Source organism: Mixophyes fleayi, chromosome 8 (genome assembly GCF_038048845.1).
Source record: "Mixophyes fleayi isolate aMixFle1 chromosome 8, aMixFle1.hap1, whole genome shotgun sequence".
Lineage (NCBI taxonomy): Eukaryota > Metazoa > Chordata > Amphibia > Anura > Limnodynastidae > Mixophyes > Mixophyes fleayi.
In genome coordinates this window covers 116,566,849-116,586,933 of record NC_134409.1, presented here as the reverse complement: position 1 = coordinate 116,586,933, position 20,085 = coordinate 116,566,849, and the positions used below count along the sequence as shown (strand labels likewise).

Below are 20,085 nucleotides of genomic sequence, written 5' to 3'. Positions count from 1 at the left end.
TCCTACATACCCAGCTCTGTAATAAGTGATCACATGTCCTACATACCCAGCTCTGTAATAAGTGATCACATGTCCTACATACCCTGCTCTATAAGAAGTGATCACATGTCCTACATACCCAGCTCTGTAATAAGTGATCACATGTCCTACATACCCTGCTCTATAAGAAGTGATCACATGTCCTACATACCCTGCTCTATAAGAAGTGATCACATGTCCTACATACCCTGCTCTATAAGAAGTGATCACATGACCTACATACCCTGCTCTGTTATAAGTGATCACATGTCCTACATATTCTGCTATATATAAAGTGATCACATGTCCTACATATTCTGCTATATATAAAGTGATCACATATGTACATGCACTGCTGTACACTTAATGATCATGTTATACATATCCTGCTGTACATTAAAGGCGTCATAGATACTGTGCTATGTATTAAACTCATGCTATATAAACCGCTGTACATTAAATTACCACGTGTCCCACATATTATACAGTTGTAGAATTTTCTAATTTGCCCTTCATACTGTGCATTTAGTGACTAATTACCGAGTATACTATACTTTAAATGATCACTTATAATAGCTACTCGAATGGGGCTATTTATCTTGTGGTAACAGTAGTAACTAGTAAGTGTATATAAAACAAAGTAATAATGTATAACTAGACATGTATATATACTAGTATAAAATCACAATTAAGATTTCATCTGTGTTGTGACATTAAGTACTGATTTGCGCGTAACTTTTGCGCCAAGTAAATATGCGACTTGCGTAAAATGTGTTGCACACATGTGCGTAACTTGTGGATGTATTTTGAGATGAGTATATCCTTTGTTTGCAGCCTCTTTTTCTTGGAACGGTTATTTAGAGACGTTCAGTATAGTAGGTACGTGGGGTGCAAGTCATCCACTCCTCTGAGAGATGTGTCAGAATTTTGACTTACACATGTCTTTAAGATACGTCTTTATTATGAGTCCTGACTTTGCGCATCCAATAAGCCTGGTGCAAGTTCCGAAGTTGATGATAACAGATGCATATTGCTGCCATACGTATCTATATGCTAGATTTAAAGTTGCACATATCTTAAGATAAGGACAACTCAAAATACAGCCTGAGAAATGTTAGTGTGTAGATGCGTTTTTACGATTTACTCTAAAGCAGGCCCTATATATGTCTTATTTTAGATTAGCCAGGAGTACATGATTCTAGATTAGCCAGGAGTACATGATTCTAGATTAGCCAGGAGTACATGATTCTAGATTAGCCAGGAGTACATGAGTAGTCATTTAACCAAATCGTTGTAATATGGGTTTATAGATACGCTGTATATCACAAGACTAATTAATTAGCTTCATCTAGCCCACAACCTTAAAAGTGATCTTGGCTGCAGTTCACCTAAGCTAAAAAAGATTACTCCATATAGATAGTGGAATAAATTGTAAAGACCGTTATAACGTCACATAATATGGCGTTGGGCTACCACGTGGCTTGTGGCTCTGCATCTAACATTGTCTGAGATTATGCGGAATTATGCAGCATCTTACTTCTTATAAAAGGTATCTAATTGGAGGACTGGTTGATGGTGGTGGAGAACGCTAAGGCGTTGTTCCAGAATATCCCATAAATGCTGAGAAGTTCATATCAATAGTCTTGTGAAACCATTAGGCAGCCACATGTGCATTGTGGATGGGGACATTGTTATCCTGTGAAACAAAATCCTGACTCTTCCCATTAGCAAAGAGCTGTAACATTGAATAAAGATGATCACTCAGGACCATTAAGGAGTGATTGGCATTGACCTAAGTGAGTGTTTGCAAGCTATGCCAGGAAAATACCACAATATTACGGAGCCACCAGAATCTGCCCCTGCAGGAAACAAGCACTCAGGTAGTAGTAGTTAAGTTGGCACCACAAACACACGTGTCTGTTTATTGAGAACATGGTGAAGGATGATTCATCAGACCATATCACCGTCCTTCGCTGTCTGGTTGTTTATTTCTTCTTCTCTTGGCACCACTGAACTCACAAACATGCATTACCAGATGTGATGAGCATTTTGTGCACCGCAATCCGGCTACAACATCCTGCTCTGTGGAGTTCTCTTCGCATGATTTTTAATAAAATTGACTGCTTGCAACACAGATTGAAATTTGCAGTCAGTTGACCTGCAGTTGCTCATCTGCATTATTTTGCACTTTGAATTAATGCTAAGATATCACAACCCTGGAGTATGCAGTTCTGCCCACTATATCCCCTTTACTGGTGATGTCTTTCCCTCTTGAGTGCCATGCTGACATCACCTTACACACAGTTGCTCAGGAAACAATGGCAAGTTGAGCTTCTTGGTCACTGAACCTCCTTCCAAATACTCACCATCAATCGCACCTCTTTCAAAGTAATTTAGGTCTCCACTTGTAGCCATGATAGCCATAACTATAGGCTATTATAATATAGCTCCTTATATATAACCCTATCTATGGTGAGAATGTTATTTGCTTAATTAATACATTAGCAGCACATGTGTGGAAGCCCTTTGCTTTCATTATGTTTAGTGTCCCTCATTTAGACAAGTGTTTACATTTTTTTATCCACTACTTTTACCTCCACAATCTTATCTACTGTCAGGCATGAAAAGGGGCCAACGTACGGTGCAGTATACAGTTAGATGTATAATTAATATGCAGTATGTATCAAACATCTAATAATTTCCTCCAACTTTTACAATTCTCAGGTTCCCATTTTTCTTTGCTATTTATTTTACACTGCACACGGCAGAAGCAAATTGGATTGGATAAAGCGACTGCAATTCATCAATTTGTCTACAAGCCACAAATAGATCTTCAATGGTTCTTTATGTGATCACGTGCATCTACTCTGTCCATTTCACGGTCTTTACGTTGATCTGTGCAGGTTTTCCGATAAATATGAAATTGTGCAATGACAGATGGAGTAAAAACATCTCAAACTATTCCACATAAAGACTTCCCTCTTCATTGATTTTAACTTTTCAACGTTTCTTCTAAAATACTGCTTGGTGTAGCTACATTTATGTCTTAAATTAATCATGAGAGTGGTATGTCACTTTCGTGTGTTTCTAACTTTTTATTACAATTGTCCCTACAAATCTGTTTTCGATCAGAATTGCAAGTATAGGGACAAGACCTGATCTCTGAGGCCCTGTAGATGTCGGAAACTTTGGCCCATTCACGGGATTGAAATGCTGTCCTCTATGCCACAAAATACGCACTCCCAGTGCCTTTATCATTCTAACATATGAAAATATGATATGAAATCTTTTTGTATCCATTTCAGCGCAAATCTAGAAACACTTGTGTGTCTGATCCTCCCTTCCTTCCTCCTATTAGCCCGCACAAACCTTTTCACCCCCCAGTCACGGCCATGCACCGCGTGCTTTCTTGTAAAACCAGGTGCAGTTGCAGTAAATTAGTATTTGTGCTGCGGTTGTATGCTTTTGAAGTAAATATATGACTCTTTGTGATGTCATGTGATTTCATCATTATCGGGCTGTCTAGCTTATGAGTTCTGGCCCAGTTGACCGGTCCTTGACGGAAGTAACACAGAACAATGGGAAACTCTTGTAAGTTTGTCTTTTTGATTAAGTAAATCCAGTCTGCTTTGTCCAGTTAGTGAGCGAACAGACATCTTTTTAGAATCATTGGGATTAAAACAGTCATACCTTCAGCTGAGTACTTTGATGCAGTCTACTATAAAATAATGTAATATCACACTCACACTTATTAAATGAGGGCACCACTATTGTCAGGGCCTCTGGGTGTGGGATCTTTATTTACAGTGCACTGAGTTGTGTATTCAGTTAAACTCCTCAAGAGGGTTAGACCTGGAGAAGTGGCCATTGCTAACAATGGCTGGAGAGAGTTTCTCTGGAACTGTAGGGGTCCTGGATATGGGTGGCAGTTTTTTTTTTGTAATATTAACATTTTGAGAGGACAGTAAATAAGCAAAGAGGCATGAAGCACTTTAAAAATAAGATAATAGTCGCATTGTAACGCTACAAGCTTATCACTTCTATTTTGGCGTGTCAGGGCATAAAGACACGCTGACACTTGGGGTTCCACCTAAAAAACATCTAGCACCACTGACCTAGAGTGCAACAAATAGAATGCTGTAGAGTTCAGTAAAGATTATTCCTCCTAAAATTCACATTTCATTGGCTTTAGTGAATTGCATACAATTACCCATTCTAGGTCAGAGTTAAAGTGATTTATGGATAGATGTGGCAGATACCACTATTCCATTGGAAAATAAAATGTCTTGCTTGCATATTAATGATGAAGCAGACATCGGCAAAACAATTAATAATTTAATTAAACCTTCACCTTATATAAAAATCCAAATGCAAAACTTAGGTCCTTTTATGTTTTTCCACACTAATAGATCTGACAGGTACATTTTAAATCTAACATGATTTAGTTGTATCATCACTTTAAATAAACATGCTAGAATTCAGTATTAACTACATGATGCAGTATTATACTGCATCCACAATTAATGTCCTGCAGCTGTTACTTGGCAACAACACATAGTTTATGCTGTCTTGTAATGTTTAAGATGGTAAATGTCTCAAGTAAATCAGTTTTGTTTTCAGCTGAACATCATCTCTTAAAAGCCAGTTTAATTATGTGGAAATGCAGCCACTAGGAAAATGCACTTTCTGTAAATCAATGTCCAGGTAAATCATCTTGAAAGGCTTTTAGCATAATGACACAACTGAGGGGGACAATCTAAATTAGAATCTTTAGAAATCTAGTGAATCATAAGACTCTGGGAGGGAGAGGTAAAAGTTATTTAATAATTTAATCATTTTTAACACTATAAAACATTTTCAGAGCTGCATTGACTATATATTCACACAAAGTAAAATGTACCCCTTGCACTACCATGAGATGTAGATACTGGACAGTACTCAAGGGAATGCCCACTTAAATATTCCGTTACTTAACTCTTTATTAGATGGTAACCAGTTGACAGCCAGGGAACCATGGTTTATATATCTTCAACTAACACAGTAGAGGTGTCTTCCTGTGATTAAACTACTGAGCAGTAACCTTTAGGGCATTAGGAGTCACCCTGCAATTCATTATCCTGGTGCTCTGTTAAATAATAAGCCAGTCACACAATCCTTATGGTAGCTGAAGGTCCACATTGCAGCTCACCTCATGGATTATCTATGGTGCCCTTGTGTTGGCAGGAGACACCACTCTTTCCCACAAGCAAATAAGTGAGACCAACAATTCGTTGTCTTAAAAAGAATTACAGGATAACACTGCCAAGTCATGCTTGGAACTATTCACTCTGCTGAAAACACAGCAGAGCTCGGTGGTGTAACTGAAGTCCCGTTGCCTTCATGGCCAAATCTGAGCTTGAGCTCCTTCTATATTCATCAGCAACCCAGGATCTTTCACATCTAACCACATACAAGACATCTACTTTTTATCTACGTTACCCCAGCCTCATATGCTATCAACCTACCTGGTGTTGACTTTACCCCTTACCTATTTGGCATTTATTTTTGTTTGTATTGTCCTCCCATTTTCAATATATAGTCCTCCTCTGTAACAGTTGTCTCTTCTACATCTCCTCATTCTCATGTTTTATTACCCTTTTTTTCTGGGTTCCCCTTTCTCTCTTATTCACTTCTCACCAGCTTCTAGCATGTCTCTAATCTGCCCTTTTCTGGGATTGAAGGAACCTGTCCCTATCCTTCACCATCAGCACAGCTTGTTTTGTAAATATAGAGGGCTGTCATCCTATGAAATTAATAAACTTTGAAAGGCCCATTTATCTAAGGAAAGAAGGATAAGCTCCCCAGGAACTTACTTGCACTTTCCTTCCCGATCTGGGTCTGGCCTAGGGAGGATATACAGCAATGGTTATTTTGGAAGTGGTAGTAAAGAGATGAAGAAGGGGGAATGTCAAGGGTGTTTGGCTTGAATGGGATAACTGCACCCCACTCCGAATTCAAAACACCTTGATTTTGTTCTTGGCATGGGAACAGGGATACAGACTCCCACACGAACACCTTACCCACCAGGGGTGGGGGCCCGACCAAGAGAGACACTGAATAGGTCATACTCACCGTTGTAACACCATCACCTCTTGAGCGCGGTCTGCGGCTAAAGATGACTCCTAGGAAAGGGGTGAAACACAACAGCCCTCCCAAAGGACCAACCTGTTGCTTATGTAGTATATACCACCCACTCTAGTGCTAGCTAGCAATGCAACAACAGCAGCAGCTCTCTGGTCCTAACAATGTTCTATGTAACCTGTGTGCTGCGCAAAACTAACGTCTAGCACTAGATGTGATGTACTACCCTAACCGACCTAACAGTAACACCCACAATGCAAAAAGCCACAGACAGAACATATTCAATGAACAGCCAAAAGACTACCTTTAGTGGGGGTCTGACTAATGGATTATATCAGAATGAAGACATACTAGAAGCCTGCTTCTAATGGGGGGCTGACTAATGGGTCCTGTAGGTACAGGGCACAGGGAGAATAGCACAGGTTGAAATTTTTTAAACAATACAGTGCTTCTGAATCACTGATGTACACAAGAGAAAGGTGGGACAAATACCTTCAGGGCGTGGTCTCAGATGTAGGAGACCAACTGAACTAACCTCTTATCCACCTAGGTGTCTAGTGGTACTCACTGGTGATCCAGTGGATGAGGAGAGGAGGGAGAACACTGCTTTTGGCACAGATAAGGGGAAGTGCTTCTGCTGATGCCTCACAAGCCTAATACCTGATCCATGTTGCTACAGACCTAAAACACTGGTGCCTCCACAGGTTCTTTGCCTAATTTAACTGTTCCCATGGGCAGTGCCTGTATAAACTGTGCACACAGGTCTAGCACTTGAATAAACTGTAGACATGGGCTTTGCGCCTGAATTATCTATGGGCCTTTAGCGCTCAATCAACTGTGCTGCAGGCCTAGTGCTTAAATTCAAGTAGGTCCGTCCAAGGGCCTTTTCTTCTCCAGCGTCCTCTGGTCTTGATAACGGCGTCTTCTCATCTTGTTCAGGCATCTTCTCTTCTTGATCACGTTGTCCTCCCTGGAGCTCTTCTCTATCTCACTCCACCGTCGGACTGACTGTGGCGGAGAGATGACATTCAAATCGGAGCTCACCGCGGGCATTTTGAATGTCATCTCTCCTCGCCAGTCAGTTCGATGGTGGACTCTGATTGAACCAAAGCAAATCTTTTCGGAAGCCGTCGTCACTGCCGGAGCCTTACCTGTTCGTCGTCAAGCAGGTAAATTATCTTCTTTCTCTTCTTCCAGGCGCTTCTTCATAACATAACAATTAAACTGATTGTCAGTCTTGTGGGTCAAGGTAAGTACCTTGTCCCTAGTATTGTTTTAGGAGACGGAACTAGATAGTGCTTCATATGATGGGCAAAGTAGTGGCCTTTGTAGAAAATTATAATCTTTAAAGGATACATAAAAGGCAAAAATCCACTGGGTCCATTAATTCATCTAATGGTTCAAGCTAGAATATTCGCTCCTGATCAAAGTGGACTCTTTTCAAACTGCTTGTGGTGTTCACAGTGCTCCTCTCCCATGAAATTCCCATTCATTTGAAGGTAAGTGAGATTTTCTCATTTGATTTATCTCACATCAAATACTAAATGTTTCGTTTATGGCGCTGTAATCCTCTAATATAAAGCACATGAACCTCTTGCAGTTTCAATTGAGAGAAGTAGAGCCATATTTTGTTATTAGAAAATCATCAAAAAATAGAAAAAAAAATACATTAGTCTATGGGCCCCTTTTATTCGGGAGTATAAAGCGGCCTACGTACTGTTACCGTTATTACTGTAATAGTGCGCAGTATTACCATTAGTAAGGTAATTTTAATGCTGATTTTTGCTTGCAACGTATAGGGCTGCAAGCAAAAATCTGTGTTAAAATTACCGTAGTAACGGTAATACTGTGCAGGCAGCGTTATTCCTAGAATAACGCTGCCCAATTGAATTCTCCCCCTATAAATATATATGTTCTTTTCATAGCTTAATGAACTTCTCAACCGTGTCAATATAACAATGGTATAAATTAGGGAGATTTCCCAGCTGCAATTCCCTAATCATATTCAGATGAGCCTTTACAAAATGAGAAGAGGCTTCTGGGTAAAGCTGTTTAAATGGCAGTCCTTAAAGTCAATTCCTAATCCACAGGGTTTTTGAGCATCACACCGGTTTGTGCTGACATAGAATATGCACCTACAGATAGACAGTTTAAGCCTTACCCGAAAGTTTGTTCTGGTTGACATGTGAAGAGGCAATGGCATGTAAATAGAGTTACTCCAAAGTCTATTTTCCTTGTGTAGTGGCTTATTCGTATATATCTTCCAGACATGTATTTATGTATGAATGTTTCCATACATAATTTACAGATTTGAAGACATTTGGGCCCCTGTTTTTATCCCCTGTGTCCTGTGGACGGTAGAAGTTTCTGTTCTTTATTCCATGTACATGATTTAAATAAATCAAGTATGCTCAAACCAACAGGTGTGGGTGTTTTTAAATATAAATGTTACAGGAAAACATAAATCACAAAAGTACAAAACATCAGTGCAAATACTATTTGGGCGGATGAGTGTACTTTGCTAACCGCACATTAGGGCTCTTATGTGTAGTTGAATGCAACTTTTGTCATTTACACGCTATTTATTAATATATGTGCGGCTCTGCGTAGTGTGCAAAATGCACACATTTCAGTAAGATACACATAAAGCCGGAAATAAATAAATTTTAAAAAAATGTGGGCGCCCCCCCCCAATCCCCAACAAAAAGCCTAACCAGCCTTAGTGCTCTGTGCCTGCTGTTCTGCAATGTCTCGCAGATTCCCAGATTAGTGGTAGCTCTCCCAGACCCTAGTCCTTTCTCCCGGGTTCCTACCCATGGGTGGGAACTGGGAAGTGGCTCTCAATGACAAATTTACGCTATTTGCTGTGCCACGCTCAACCCCCCTGCTCTGGCCACTTGACATCCCCTCCAGCATTTCTCGGAGGGAAGAATTCACAAGTATGCGCTGGCCCATTAGCATCTAGGATTTGTTGATAATTACCTGAATCTATCCATTCTTCAATATTTCCACACGACCCCAAAACATATTACTGTAGATCACGTGTTTTTTTTCACATGTATTTATTGTAGTTGTGGCCAAAAGTTTAATTTTCTTTTCTTCAGTCAACAGCACTTTGTTCCAAAAAGTTTCTGGCTGATTTAATATTGTTATGTCATATCAGAAATTGACTTTTGTGATGAGGTTGTGGGAAAATATCCTTTTGACAGGTCATCCATGTAGATCATTTTTGTTTAAGGGACGTTTTATGTTAGATCTGTGTAGTGCTACTCCAGTGTCAGCTAAACCTTTCTGCAAGTCTTTTGTAGTTATGTGTTATACAAGTTAACCCGTGCATGATACTCATGCATTCTAGTCAAATCAAGCTACTTGAGGTGTTAAAAAGGTTCTTGTCATGCATTTGGGTCATAGCCCAGGCCTCCTCAGGGGAAGAGCGTTACTTCCCGACGTAAGCGCCCTTTTTTAACGTGGTTTTGTCCACATGTCACCACCTCATCATTCTTCTCCATCACCTCATCCAGACACAGGGATCTCTCTCAGCGGTCCTGAGTATCACACTCCTCTCACTCTGTCACCCCCGGCAACCACCAACCACTCCCCACTGTCACTTCTCCTTCAAGAAATATATATATATTTTTTTTAAATCTTTATAAACACTTTTAACAATTAACAAATTAAATTAACAAATTAAAAACATCTTAGTATACCAAATTTCAGCCCTTTCTGAATTTTTTCCCCCACACACACTAAGAATTTAGTAGGTCAGTGTATAACTCCGCCCAGCAGGTGGCGCTGCAGCTTGGTTTTATTTTTTACACACACACACACACACACACACACACACACACACACACAGACTAACACACGCCACTAAGCATTTATATTATAGATGTAAGTTGTGCTTTGTATATCTGACTTACTGTTTACAAGCAGTTCTATCAGATTTATATTAGTCTTTCAGATATTGATTTGACCTCAACAACCCCCCTTCACTTCTAATTCTTAATTATTTTTCTGACAGTGGAAAGTTAGGGGCACATTTATCATAGGATGAAAACGTGTGTTTTCGCCAACGAGAGTGCTTTTCCCTATGCATCAAGGAGACCCCACCAGCAATACCCTGCCTACTTAACAAGCATTGCGACAGTACATTATGGACCTCATTTAGAGTCGGAAGCAAAGTCCGTCTAAGAAGTGTAGGAATGGGTGTGTGCCGCAGCTTGGTAGGGTATGACCAGTGGCAAACAACCCCAGTTGCGTCCCACTTTTAATACACTACCAAGCTGCGAGCAGTTCCTGCAGCTAGCTAACCGCTTGCGCCACCTAATTCCTGCCACACAGTTTTAGCCCTTTTTTGCCATGTGTTGTGACTAGGATGTACTTACATGGTCACGCCTTCACAATTCTGCGTTCCGCCCATTCTATCGTAGTGAGCCACAAGCTGTCGCAAGTGTTAATTGCATCCAAGATGTAGGCGGATATGGCGTTTGCTGCGCATGCGTGATAGTTTTTTTTTTTTGCTTGATGCACCTAAAACTGACTTTGCGTCCGACTCTAAACTAGGTCCTATATGAATAAAGCATGTTTTCAATGATCAATGTGTTCAAACTATTCTCCTTTTATTTTTTACATATTTATTCTATATTTTAACAATTATTTTTTCATAATATTTTTGCTTTGTGGTGCTAAAAACCTAAGTCTAGGCTTCCAGGTTAGGTGCATATGCGTGAAGCTGCTTCCCTCAGACTGGCCCAGCGAAGTAGAAAGTTACCAATTATGGCTCCAGGCCAGTATTGTAAAGCGTTCCTCACACAGATTTTAATGATAAATTGTTGTGATAACAGGTTTTTCATCACTGCGATAAGCGGCGTTAATAAATAACTATTAGCGCATCAACATGTTCTCCAAAAAGCTGGTGTTTAGATATCTTTTTTTTTTCCCCCACACCACCATTCAGGTTAGGTATAACTTTTATTTTGCTCTTGCTCTGGTTAAATATCTTTTTTAAAGTCTTCCCCTTCCATTGTAACAGTAATTGTATTTATTTTCAAGTCCTGATCATTTTGGAATTGTCTTCACCTGGATTAATTTACTAAGTTAATCAACTTTTAAGGCCTTTCAAGGTTTGTATTAATGAATCAACCGAAAGGTTTCCCAAACTTTTACCACATTCACGGTTTGATTTTTTATAGTTTGTTGGCCTACAGCAGGGGTGGGCAAACCAGTCCTCAAGGGCCATATAACAGTTCATGTTTTTAGGATTTCTTTAATCATGCACAGCTGAGTTAATCTATTTGGCTGGGTCAGTAATTATCCCAGCTGTTTCTACAGACAGAAATCCTAAAAACATGAACTGTTATATGGCCCTTGAGGACTGGTTTGCCCACCCCTGGCCTACAGCCTTGTTTTTTTTTTTTTTTTTTTATTTATAAATATATATAAACATATAAATTATATACACATATACATTAGAGAATGATCATTTGAAATCTCTAAACTGACATTCATATCTAAAATGTTTAAACTTCATGTGAATTACATTACATTACATTAGTTCCTCTTTTTCTGGCTGGAGTTTTCTTTGATGGTCTCTGTTAATGTTTGTGGTACCCAAAAAAAACGATATTGCTATAAAAGCATTTAATGAAATAGAGACTGGGGTGAAAGAGGGGTGTGATCCCATGTTATAGCTAAAAGACATTATACTAATGGTTATTAAGGTACAGTATTGTGCTTGATTTGCTGAGAGTAAGGCTACACTTGTGCACCTGAATATCTTAGCCATAGAAACATGGCTTTTCATGAGCATATTGTTGCTCTTGTTAAAGGTATTTAATCTTTATATTGCCTGTTACCTGCAGGCAAATAGAAACCATAACTGCTGCCTTCCTAAGACTACAATACGCAGATGCAAAAAGCACAGATGTAGTACCAACCTAAAGAAATGTGTTATTTATTAAGAAAATCATTGTTTAAATTAATATAGGAGGTCATCCATTCTTTGTTACCAGGGTAATTTATCTATCGGTACAAGTCAGTGGCTTGCAAAACTTTTACAGAAATTTGGCAGTGTGTAGTGAACAAATGTTCTTCGCTAACTGAGATATTGTAACATTTCAGCAGAGTTTTTCCGTTCACGTTTGACCCCACTTTAAAGGCAGAGTACCCAATTGTATTATTAGCTTGTAGCTGCTGCAGGCATTCGCTGTATTGTCTTAAGTGTAATGCTAGAATTTCATTACAGAAATTCCATAACTGCACCACTAATGAATAGAGCTATTTCGATTTCATGTCATAATCATTCCCCTGCCTGTTACCACGAATTGCTGCTATCCCCTGTTAGAGCTACTGTAATTTAGCTTATGGTGTTTTTGATTCCGTGCCAAGAGTCCTTCATAGTTATGATTACGAGGCATAACCGATGACTTGAATGTGCTGTAACTGGAGAATCAAACTGAATATGAATCTGTGGTTTTACTTTACTCCTTGTAGAGATCTCCGTCTTTGTGCTTTGATCCAGATTTTATTTGGCAGGTAAGTTGAAAGGTTTGTGTGTGCGTTTCTATTTTTTTATACTTCTTGGGTGTGTATGATGAATTGACTTCTCTGTGTGGATCTATTCAAGTTACTGCATCTGTACATATGATCAGGTGAAAAATAAAACATTTTTCTCTAGGTGCCTGTAGACAAAAACATTGTTCTCTGGGACGCTGCAAAGCTCAGACACAAAAACTCAACCTGTATTGTTTCATATTTAGAGAGTCCATAGCCGATCAGTGTTAGCACCCAAGTTCAATACATGTTACTTTCCTGGAGCTGTAGAACTTTAGAACAGGTGTATTAATCAGCTGATGGGCACTTATCTTTTGGTAGGTAAAAGTAAATGGTTCATGATATCACTGAACCGGTTATACATTTAATAGTAGGCTATTATGGGAGGAAATGTATTCGTTGCTGGTGTGTTGGTGGATAGTCATGGTTATAGCTGTTTCCTATACTGTAGCTTTGCTGTAAAATCTACTACAATATATGACACTTGCATTGGCCAATAGCATCCAGTTTCTATAGGTGCCCCATATAGTCACTATACACTGCTAAGCAGATTGTTTTCCTCTATAAAAGCACAATTGACCCGTTGTCTGCCACTTCCTTCTGTGCCACATTCATTGCTGATCATGGAATTTCTTGTGCTAGTAAGGAGATCCTGAAAACATGCACTGCTTTGAATCACTAAAGGCTTGTCCAGGTGAGGGTTTGTGGTCCAGAGAAAGCTAACTTGCCACTTGCACAGACAGTAATTTATAAAGACAATTGTTGGCATAAGGCTGGTAAAGTGATGGCAGCTTGGTATTATTTCTAGAGTAGATTAACCCCAATCTCTACTTGACCATATATTATACATATTATACATATAAAAACGGATAACAGAATTGTTAACTGCAGCCAACTATAGCCACAGGATGTTTAATAGACCAGGCACAATCTACTTCACCAACTAGACAGGCCCACATAAAATTACCCTAATCTAATAAGAGGTTGTGTAGATGATTGTTTTGATAACAGGTTGTAATAAACATTTTCACCTTGGATAATACACTATGGAAGCGCCCCCGTCTGTTTAACATTTTAGGAAACACCTTTCTAATTAACTCAGCTGCTGAATCAGCCTTATGTACAATATAGATGGCAGCAGCTTGTAGGTGCTTGAGAGCAAGGAGACGGATACAAAGGCAAATCATCGTATATAGTTAATTTTTTATTTGTTTAGTTTTTATTTGCATACAGTCATTTCTTATTCATGTCTATAGGTACAATTAAGGTACACCATTCCTCCCAATGGTCCTTGCAACGGGAGGCCATTACAGCCCCTGATCTTCAGAAAGTGAGCGTGTTTGAGCGGATCAGGGCGGTATTTTGATGAATTAAGGGAGGGGCTTATTTTGTGCTGGTTTTGCCTCGGTAAATGTTGGGCAGTATGGCACATGATATAAGGTAACATATATGTGTCATATGTTAGACATGATTGTACTTTCTCCATGTAGGCTTTGTCTATACAGATATATTCATAAAAATGCCATACACACTGAAACAGAAAATTAGGTCACTACCTGATCCGCCCAAACACCGTCCGTTTGACTGAATTGCGCTCCATTCATGCCTTGAAAAATCGGGACTGTTGACAGGTGTAAATATATCACACATTCATCTGCACCTTACTATATTGTTTTGAACTTTATTCCAGTGTGTGCTAATTAATTAAATAAATCTACTTCCATTTCCTGATGAGCTCAACAGATCGTGCCTGCTTAGATTTAGACATTCTCTATGATCTACAGTATTATATATTGATTTTTTCCCAATTACATTTTTACATCTCATGAAAGGCAGTTCAGTGCTGTGTGTGGTGTGTGGCTGGTGTGTACAGTGACTCCAGTATGACTTGCAGCAAGAACCTCTGCCCTTCAGCGTGTACTAATCTCTGATTACTTTCTCTGGCCTTGATTGTTTGCCTATATTTACTAGTTGAGCTCTTCTGATATTCTTTCTTTCTGTGTGTACAGCTGAACATCATCTTTGGTTGCTGTGATTTTTCTATGATATACTAAAAGCAAACATTTTGTATGTGGCATGGCTGCTAAATCTATCACTCTTATTAACTCTGTACTAAACTGTACCGACTTTGATATCTTGGGAGAACTATGTCAAACAAATGATCAATATCGCATGTTGAATTTTTCCCCCTCCATGCTAAGGCGGATAGTGTTTATAGGTTGTTAAGTAAATAACATATAGACTTAATAACAGTGTCCTAATCCTTATACGTTATACTTAGTATCTGCAACAACCCACCAAATTAGAAAGTGGCAATCAGCTTTCTTGATATAGTATTTTTTGGTTAAAAAAATATACTTTTGTGAAATTTTCATATTCATCCTTCTTATCTATGTGAATAGAGCTGCTTGGGCAGGGGTCTTCATAGTGAGACTTCCTACCCCCCTTACAAATGTCCAGATCTGTAGATAATACAATGTTTTAGAGATGGGTATCAGGTTTGGGTAGCAAAGTTCTTCGCAACCTCTTTTACATAATAAATATAGTATACAATAAAGTAATATAATAATATATTTTTTTCAATTAACACTTGCTGCGTCCTTTGCTTTTGAAAAAGTTGAATACAAATATACTTAAAACTATAGCAGTAGTTGTATTATATTATAACTGTGCCCTTCTTACCTTTGGAAATAATATCCTATTCATTTTAAAGAAAATATTAATTTAATCAAATCAATTTTGGGTAAAAAAATTATTTGATAGTCAGCCCTTTGCACCACAGGGCTTTCTGGGTACAGTGATAGACAGCGAAAATGTTATCAAGAACAGGGTTATGGTCGGTGGCAGTAACCCCGTTAGTATATAGGGTGACACTAACACAAGCCCTATCGCCCTTTGATATATATTTCCCATAGTCACTATAAGTGTAGGTAAAATGACACTGTATTTCATGTTGGTGCTTGAATGTAATTTATTTACACTAGGGATTTTTCCACAGGCCAGAATTGCTGATTGTGAGTTTTATTTGGTGACCTGATGGGTGTCTTATTGTAAAAATTCCTCTATGAATCAATATGTACAGAATTGTGATATTCCGTGTAGATCAGGTTTAATGGAATAAAACGGGGATGTCTTGCAGTGTACTTACTATCCCCAAGCAATACTTGCCCTAGTTTGTCTACACTACATGTAATGTTACTGTTACAATTAATGTAGAACTGCATGGCATGAATCGTGTGATCTATATAACCTGTACTCACTAGCTCTGCTTCTCATATCGCTTTCTAATCACCTTAATCCGGTTTTGTGTGATATTAGATTCCTAGCGCTGCCTGCTTTCTTCCTGTGCCGACATTTACACAAGTAGTATTTCCATCTCCACACAGGATACCAAAATTGCGTCCCTTGAAAGAAACATCCGAGACCTTGAAGACGAAATCCAAATCATAAAAACAAATGGCGTTCTGAACTCAGAAGACAGGGAGGAGGAGATCAAACAGATGGAAGTTTACAAAAGTCATTCAAAGTTTATGAAAAGCAAGGTGAGAAATAATGGAAACAATGCACCTGAGCTGTACATTACAGTGTGATTGTTTTGAAAAGCTTCTAACAGTGTTTTATAGGGATATGAATAATGCAAAACTCTTTAAAGACCCAAGTTGATTATTATTTGCTAATTTGCCAGGGTAATTCAGAGATCTTCCCAGGTAAAATGGACATGTCCACTGTATACGGGGTATTTGAATCCCCATGATTTTGGCTAGATTCACGTATGACCTTTCAATGAAGAAAAGTTTACAGAGTGAAGGAACTGTTAGATGCAATCTTTTTGAGAGTGTATCTAACAATCTAAAGAAAAACAGGGGCTCAATAGCAAAAAAAAAAACATCCTTTAAGGACTAATTAAATAGTCAGTATAGCCAAAATTTCACATTAAGAAAACATTGTGTATTACTTATGTGTTTATACTTAACTAAGTATATTCCACCATGCTGTCTGTCACTCCCCTGCAGCAAATTGCCATGTTAGGAAGAAGGTTCATAGCAGAATGACGGACAGCTTGGCAGGCTTGGATTGCTGAAATGCTTGTTGAGAATTGATTGATTCATACATATATTCAGATACCTAAAGGACACTAGAGGGCAGACTTTCTAAACCATCTGAAAAGGAAAAGTGGAGGTGTTGCCCATAGCAACCAATCAGATTCTAGCTATCATTTATTAGTATAGTCTAGGAAATGATAGCTAGAATCTGATTGGTTGCTATGAGCAACACCTCAATTTTTCCTTTTTAGACGATTTAGTAAATCTACCCTTAAGACACATTTACCAGCATTTTATTTAGGTGCAGACTCTGAATCACCAAATTATCAGTTATCATTTATCTGTCGTGTACATGTCACATAATGTAAGCGTCTGATTTGTTTACTGAAAATTTTGCATCTAAATACAAAGTGAGTGAATGAGCCCTATTCTTCTCAAGTGAGAGACGCTCCCGTTATCTGTATGGCACATAGGGAGTAATATTTAACTTATTATCACTGAACAATGTATTTAACCTTTCAGATTTGGAATTTAACGGATATGTCTAAACATGAGTGTATCTTTTGACAGATGGTGAGATGGTGAAAAATTGATATTTACTTTGTAGTACTTGTACTGTAAAATCACCGATAGACATAATAAATATAGTTTTGTAGTAATTGTGGACATTAACAAATGATTTTTCTTACTAGAATACATAGTTGCCGCTTAGCTATTAGTTGTTTCTTGTGTTTTATCCTGAAACTTCAAAAATGCTTATCTCCCGAAATACAAACATGACAATGATGTGCAACTGAACAAAACAAACCTTTTGGCCAACTTTGTTTCCCTTGAGTTTGTCTCCAGAACTCCATGATTTATATTCCTGAGATGAGATGAGGTGTGAGTGATAAGCATGTGGGATTCCTATTACAAATAAATAAATATATGAGAAACAATCACTCTCCTCACTCAGCATGTGAAAACTGATTGTGGATGGCTTGTGAGTAGCCAGAATTTTCAGTCCACACCAATCCAACATTCTTAACTAGTGTTGCCTGTGTTCTTGGTTTGAGAATAACCAGATTATATGATTGATAAAAATCTGCTAATAAAGGGATTTGGTTGTCATTAATTGGTCACAATGACAACACAGTAACTCAACCAGCCAATAAGAAGCAAGTTCACTTTAAGCTCTGTAGGGTGATCGGTTCACAATTGAGTCACTCCAGCGATTGGCAGCCTGATACAGTTGAAGCGCTGCATGTGTGGTCACCTGACCTTCAAAAGGGCTGTACATTACTCACGCGAGTAAAAATGAATGCTCCGCTGCCACTTTCTGGCAATAATTTTGGATTCAAACTCCCCCTTAGGGGGAGATACAATTCAGTGATGTCCGTCTGCACACAATGCCACCTATTACGGTATGGAATGTCCACTCATTTTTTTGCGCACCTCTATTTGGTGGAAAGAGAAATGAGCGGAGGTTTCAGGCCTCAGACTGTCTCCGCAGACTGTTCTGGAGTCACAGACTGTTCGCGTTGAATTGAATCTTCCCCTAAATCTCAGTAATAATGTAATACTACATCTAATCAAAGAGAGAGACACCTGTCTGTTTTTCTATCCATCAGTCTGTTGCACTGGTTGTTTTTAATGTGCCCCATGTGTAAATGGGATAAAAAATATACAACTGCTTTGCAACAGATTGGTACATGACAGGGCTGCCCAAAATTTCCTTCCCTTCAAAGATGCAAGCAGGAATCAGCTCTTTCCCACTGAGGAATGATTGAGACTGCATGGTTCACTTTGCACACCCCTCCACTCCTGATGTGCTGTTGGCGCTGTATGACAACACTGCGTTTTGTAGAGGAGTTCACAGGCAAAGAGCAAGATAAAGTTCAGTCTTGTGCTCTGCCAATCTTCACCCGCTTCCCCAGCTCTTATTCCGTGGGTACAGCTTGGCAGAGAATAAAAGCTGTGGCCGCAGGTGAACCTTGGCGGAACATGAAGCAGTGAAATGGACTGATGGAGCAAGAAGCATGAATGAGCTGGGGGACGTTGGTGAAGGCTCAGTAGGCTGCAGGCAGTCCGCGGTCCACCTGTTGCCCCCTTTACCAGATTAGATGTTGTTTTTAATGGAAGCAATTCTAAATAGTGCTTTAGTTAAAAAATTACTTTTGACGATGATAATGTGTTTCATTTCGAAATTCTGAACAATCTGGTTTCCTGCTGAGTTATGCATTATGCATTATGTTATGCATTCTGTCTGAGTTACGTTAACACTTGCTACAATGTTTTAATAAGTTTATTAAGCAAGAAACATAACACAAAAATGTAAAACCTATTTGTATAAAGTGGCAAGTTCAGGTTTCCAAATAGAAACAAATAGTGGAAAAGTTCTAATCTCATTGTAAATATATGCAAAGTAAACATATATAACATATATACAAGTATGGTATACTTAAATCCTGCCCCAGTATAGTCTATAAATTATATTGTTGCAATATATTTTTGGCTTGAGTGAAAAGACTCCTCGCATAATCTGTGGATTGGGGCAGCACGGTGGCTTAGTGGTTAGCACTTCTGCCTTACAGCACTGGGGCCATGAGTTCAATTCCCGACCATGGCCTTATTTGTGAGGAGTTTGTATGTTATCCCCGTGTTTGCGTGGGTTTCCTCCGGGTGTTCTGGTTTCTCCCACACTCCAAAAACATACTAGTAGGTTAATTGGCTGCTAACAAATTGACCCTAGTCTGTGTGTGTATATTAGGGAATTTAGGCTTCCCAATGGGGCAGGAACTGATGTGAGTGAGTTCTCTGTACAGCGCTGCGGAATCAGTGGCGCTATATAAATAAATGGTGATGATGATTGGTGCTCGGGCCTGCGTCAATTTTCAACCCTGGGCTCCTATATGATTTGTGTCACCCCCTAGTTTCACTACCCCCTTTTTTCCCAGACTCTTATGCCAATTATTCTTTTTTTTCTTCATTATTATAGAATGGCTATAATTAATTGTTATAAATTGTTATCATTTTAAAGATTGACCAGTTGAAGCTGGAGCTGTCAAAGAAGGAATCTGAACTTCTTGCCTTACAAACCAAGTTGGAAACTCTTGGCAATCAGAACTCAGACTGCAAGCAACACATTGAAGTACTTAAGGAATCTCTTACTGCCAAAGAACAGAGGGCTGCGATCCTTCAGACCGAGGTACGCTCATTCACTGACTACAGCGCCCTCATTAATCACCGGCTATATTGTGAATCTGCTCTAACAAATTCTGACAGATTAAGTAATCGTTTTTTTATTGGTCTCTACTATGAGAAAAATGCTGAAATGACTATTAGGCTAAAAAGAATAACATTACAAGGTGGA

At 38.9% G+C, this 20,085-nt stretch overlaps 1 protein-coding gene across 3 annotated transcripts in view; it reads left to right on the top strand.

The window, feature by feature from the left end:
* The window catches only part of ERC2 (ELKS/RAB6-interacting/CAST family member 2), an 804,554-nt gene that overhangs the window by 141,841 nt on the left and 642,628 nt on the right, over window positions 1-20,085 (top strand). For all 3 annotated transcript variants that reach the window (XM_075183253.1, XM_075183252.1, XM_075183254.1), the window contains 2 exons: window positions 16,077-16,232; window positions 19,753-19,920. In XM_075183253.1, coding sequence (XP_075039354.1) covers window positions 16,077-16,232; window positions 19,753-19,920 — 324 coding nt within the window. The remainder of the gene's footprint in view (window positions 1-16,076; window positions 16,233-19,752; window positions 19,921-20,085) is intronic.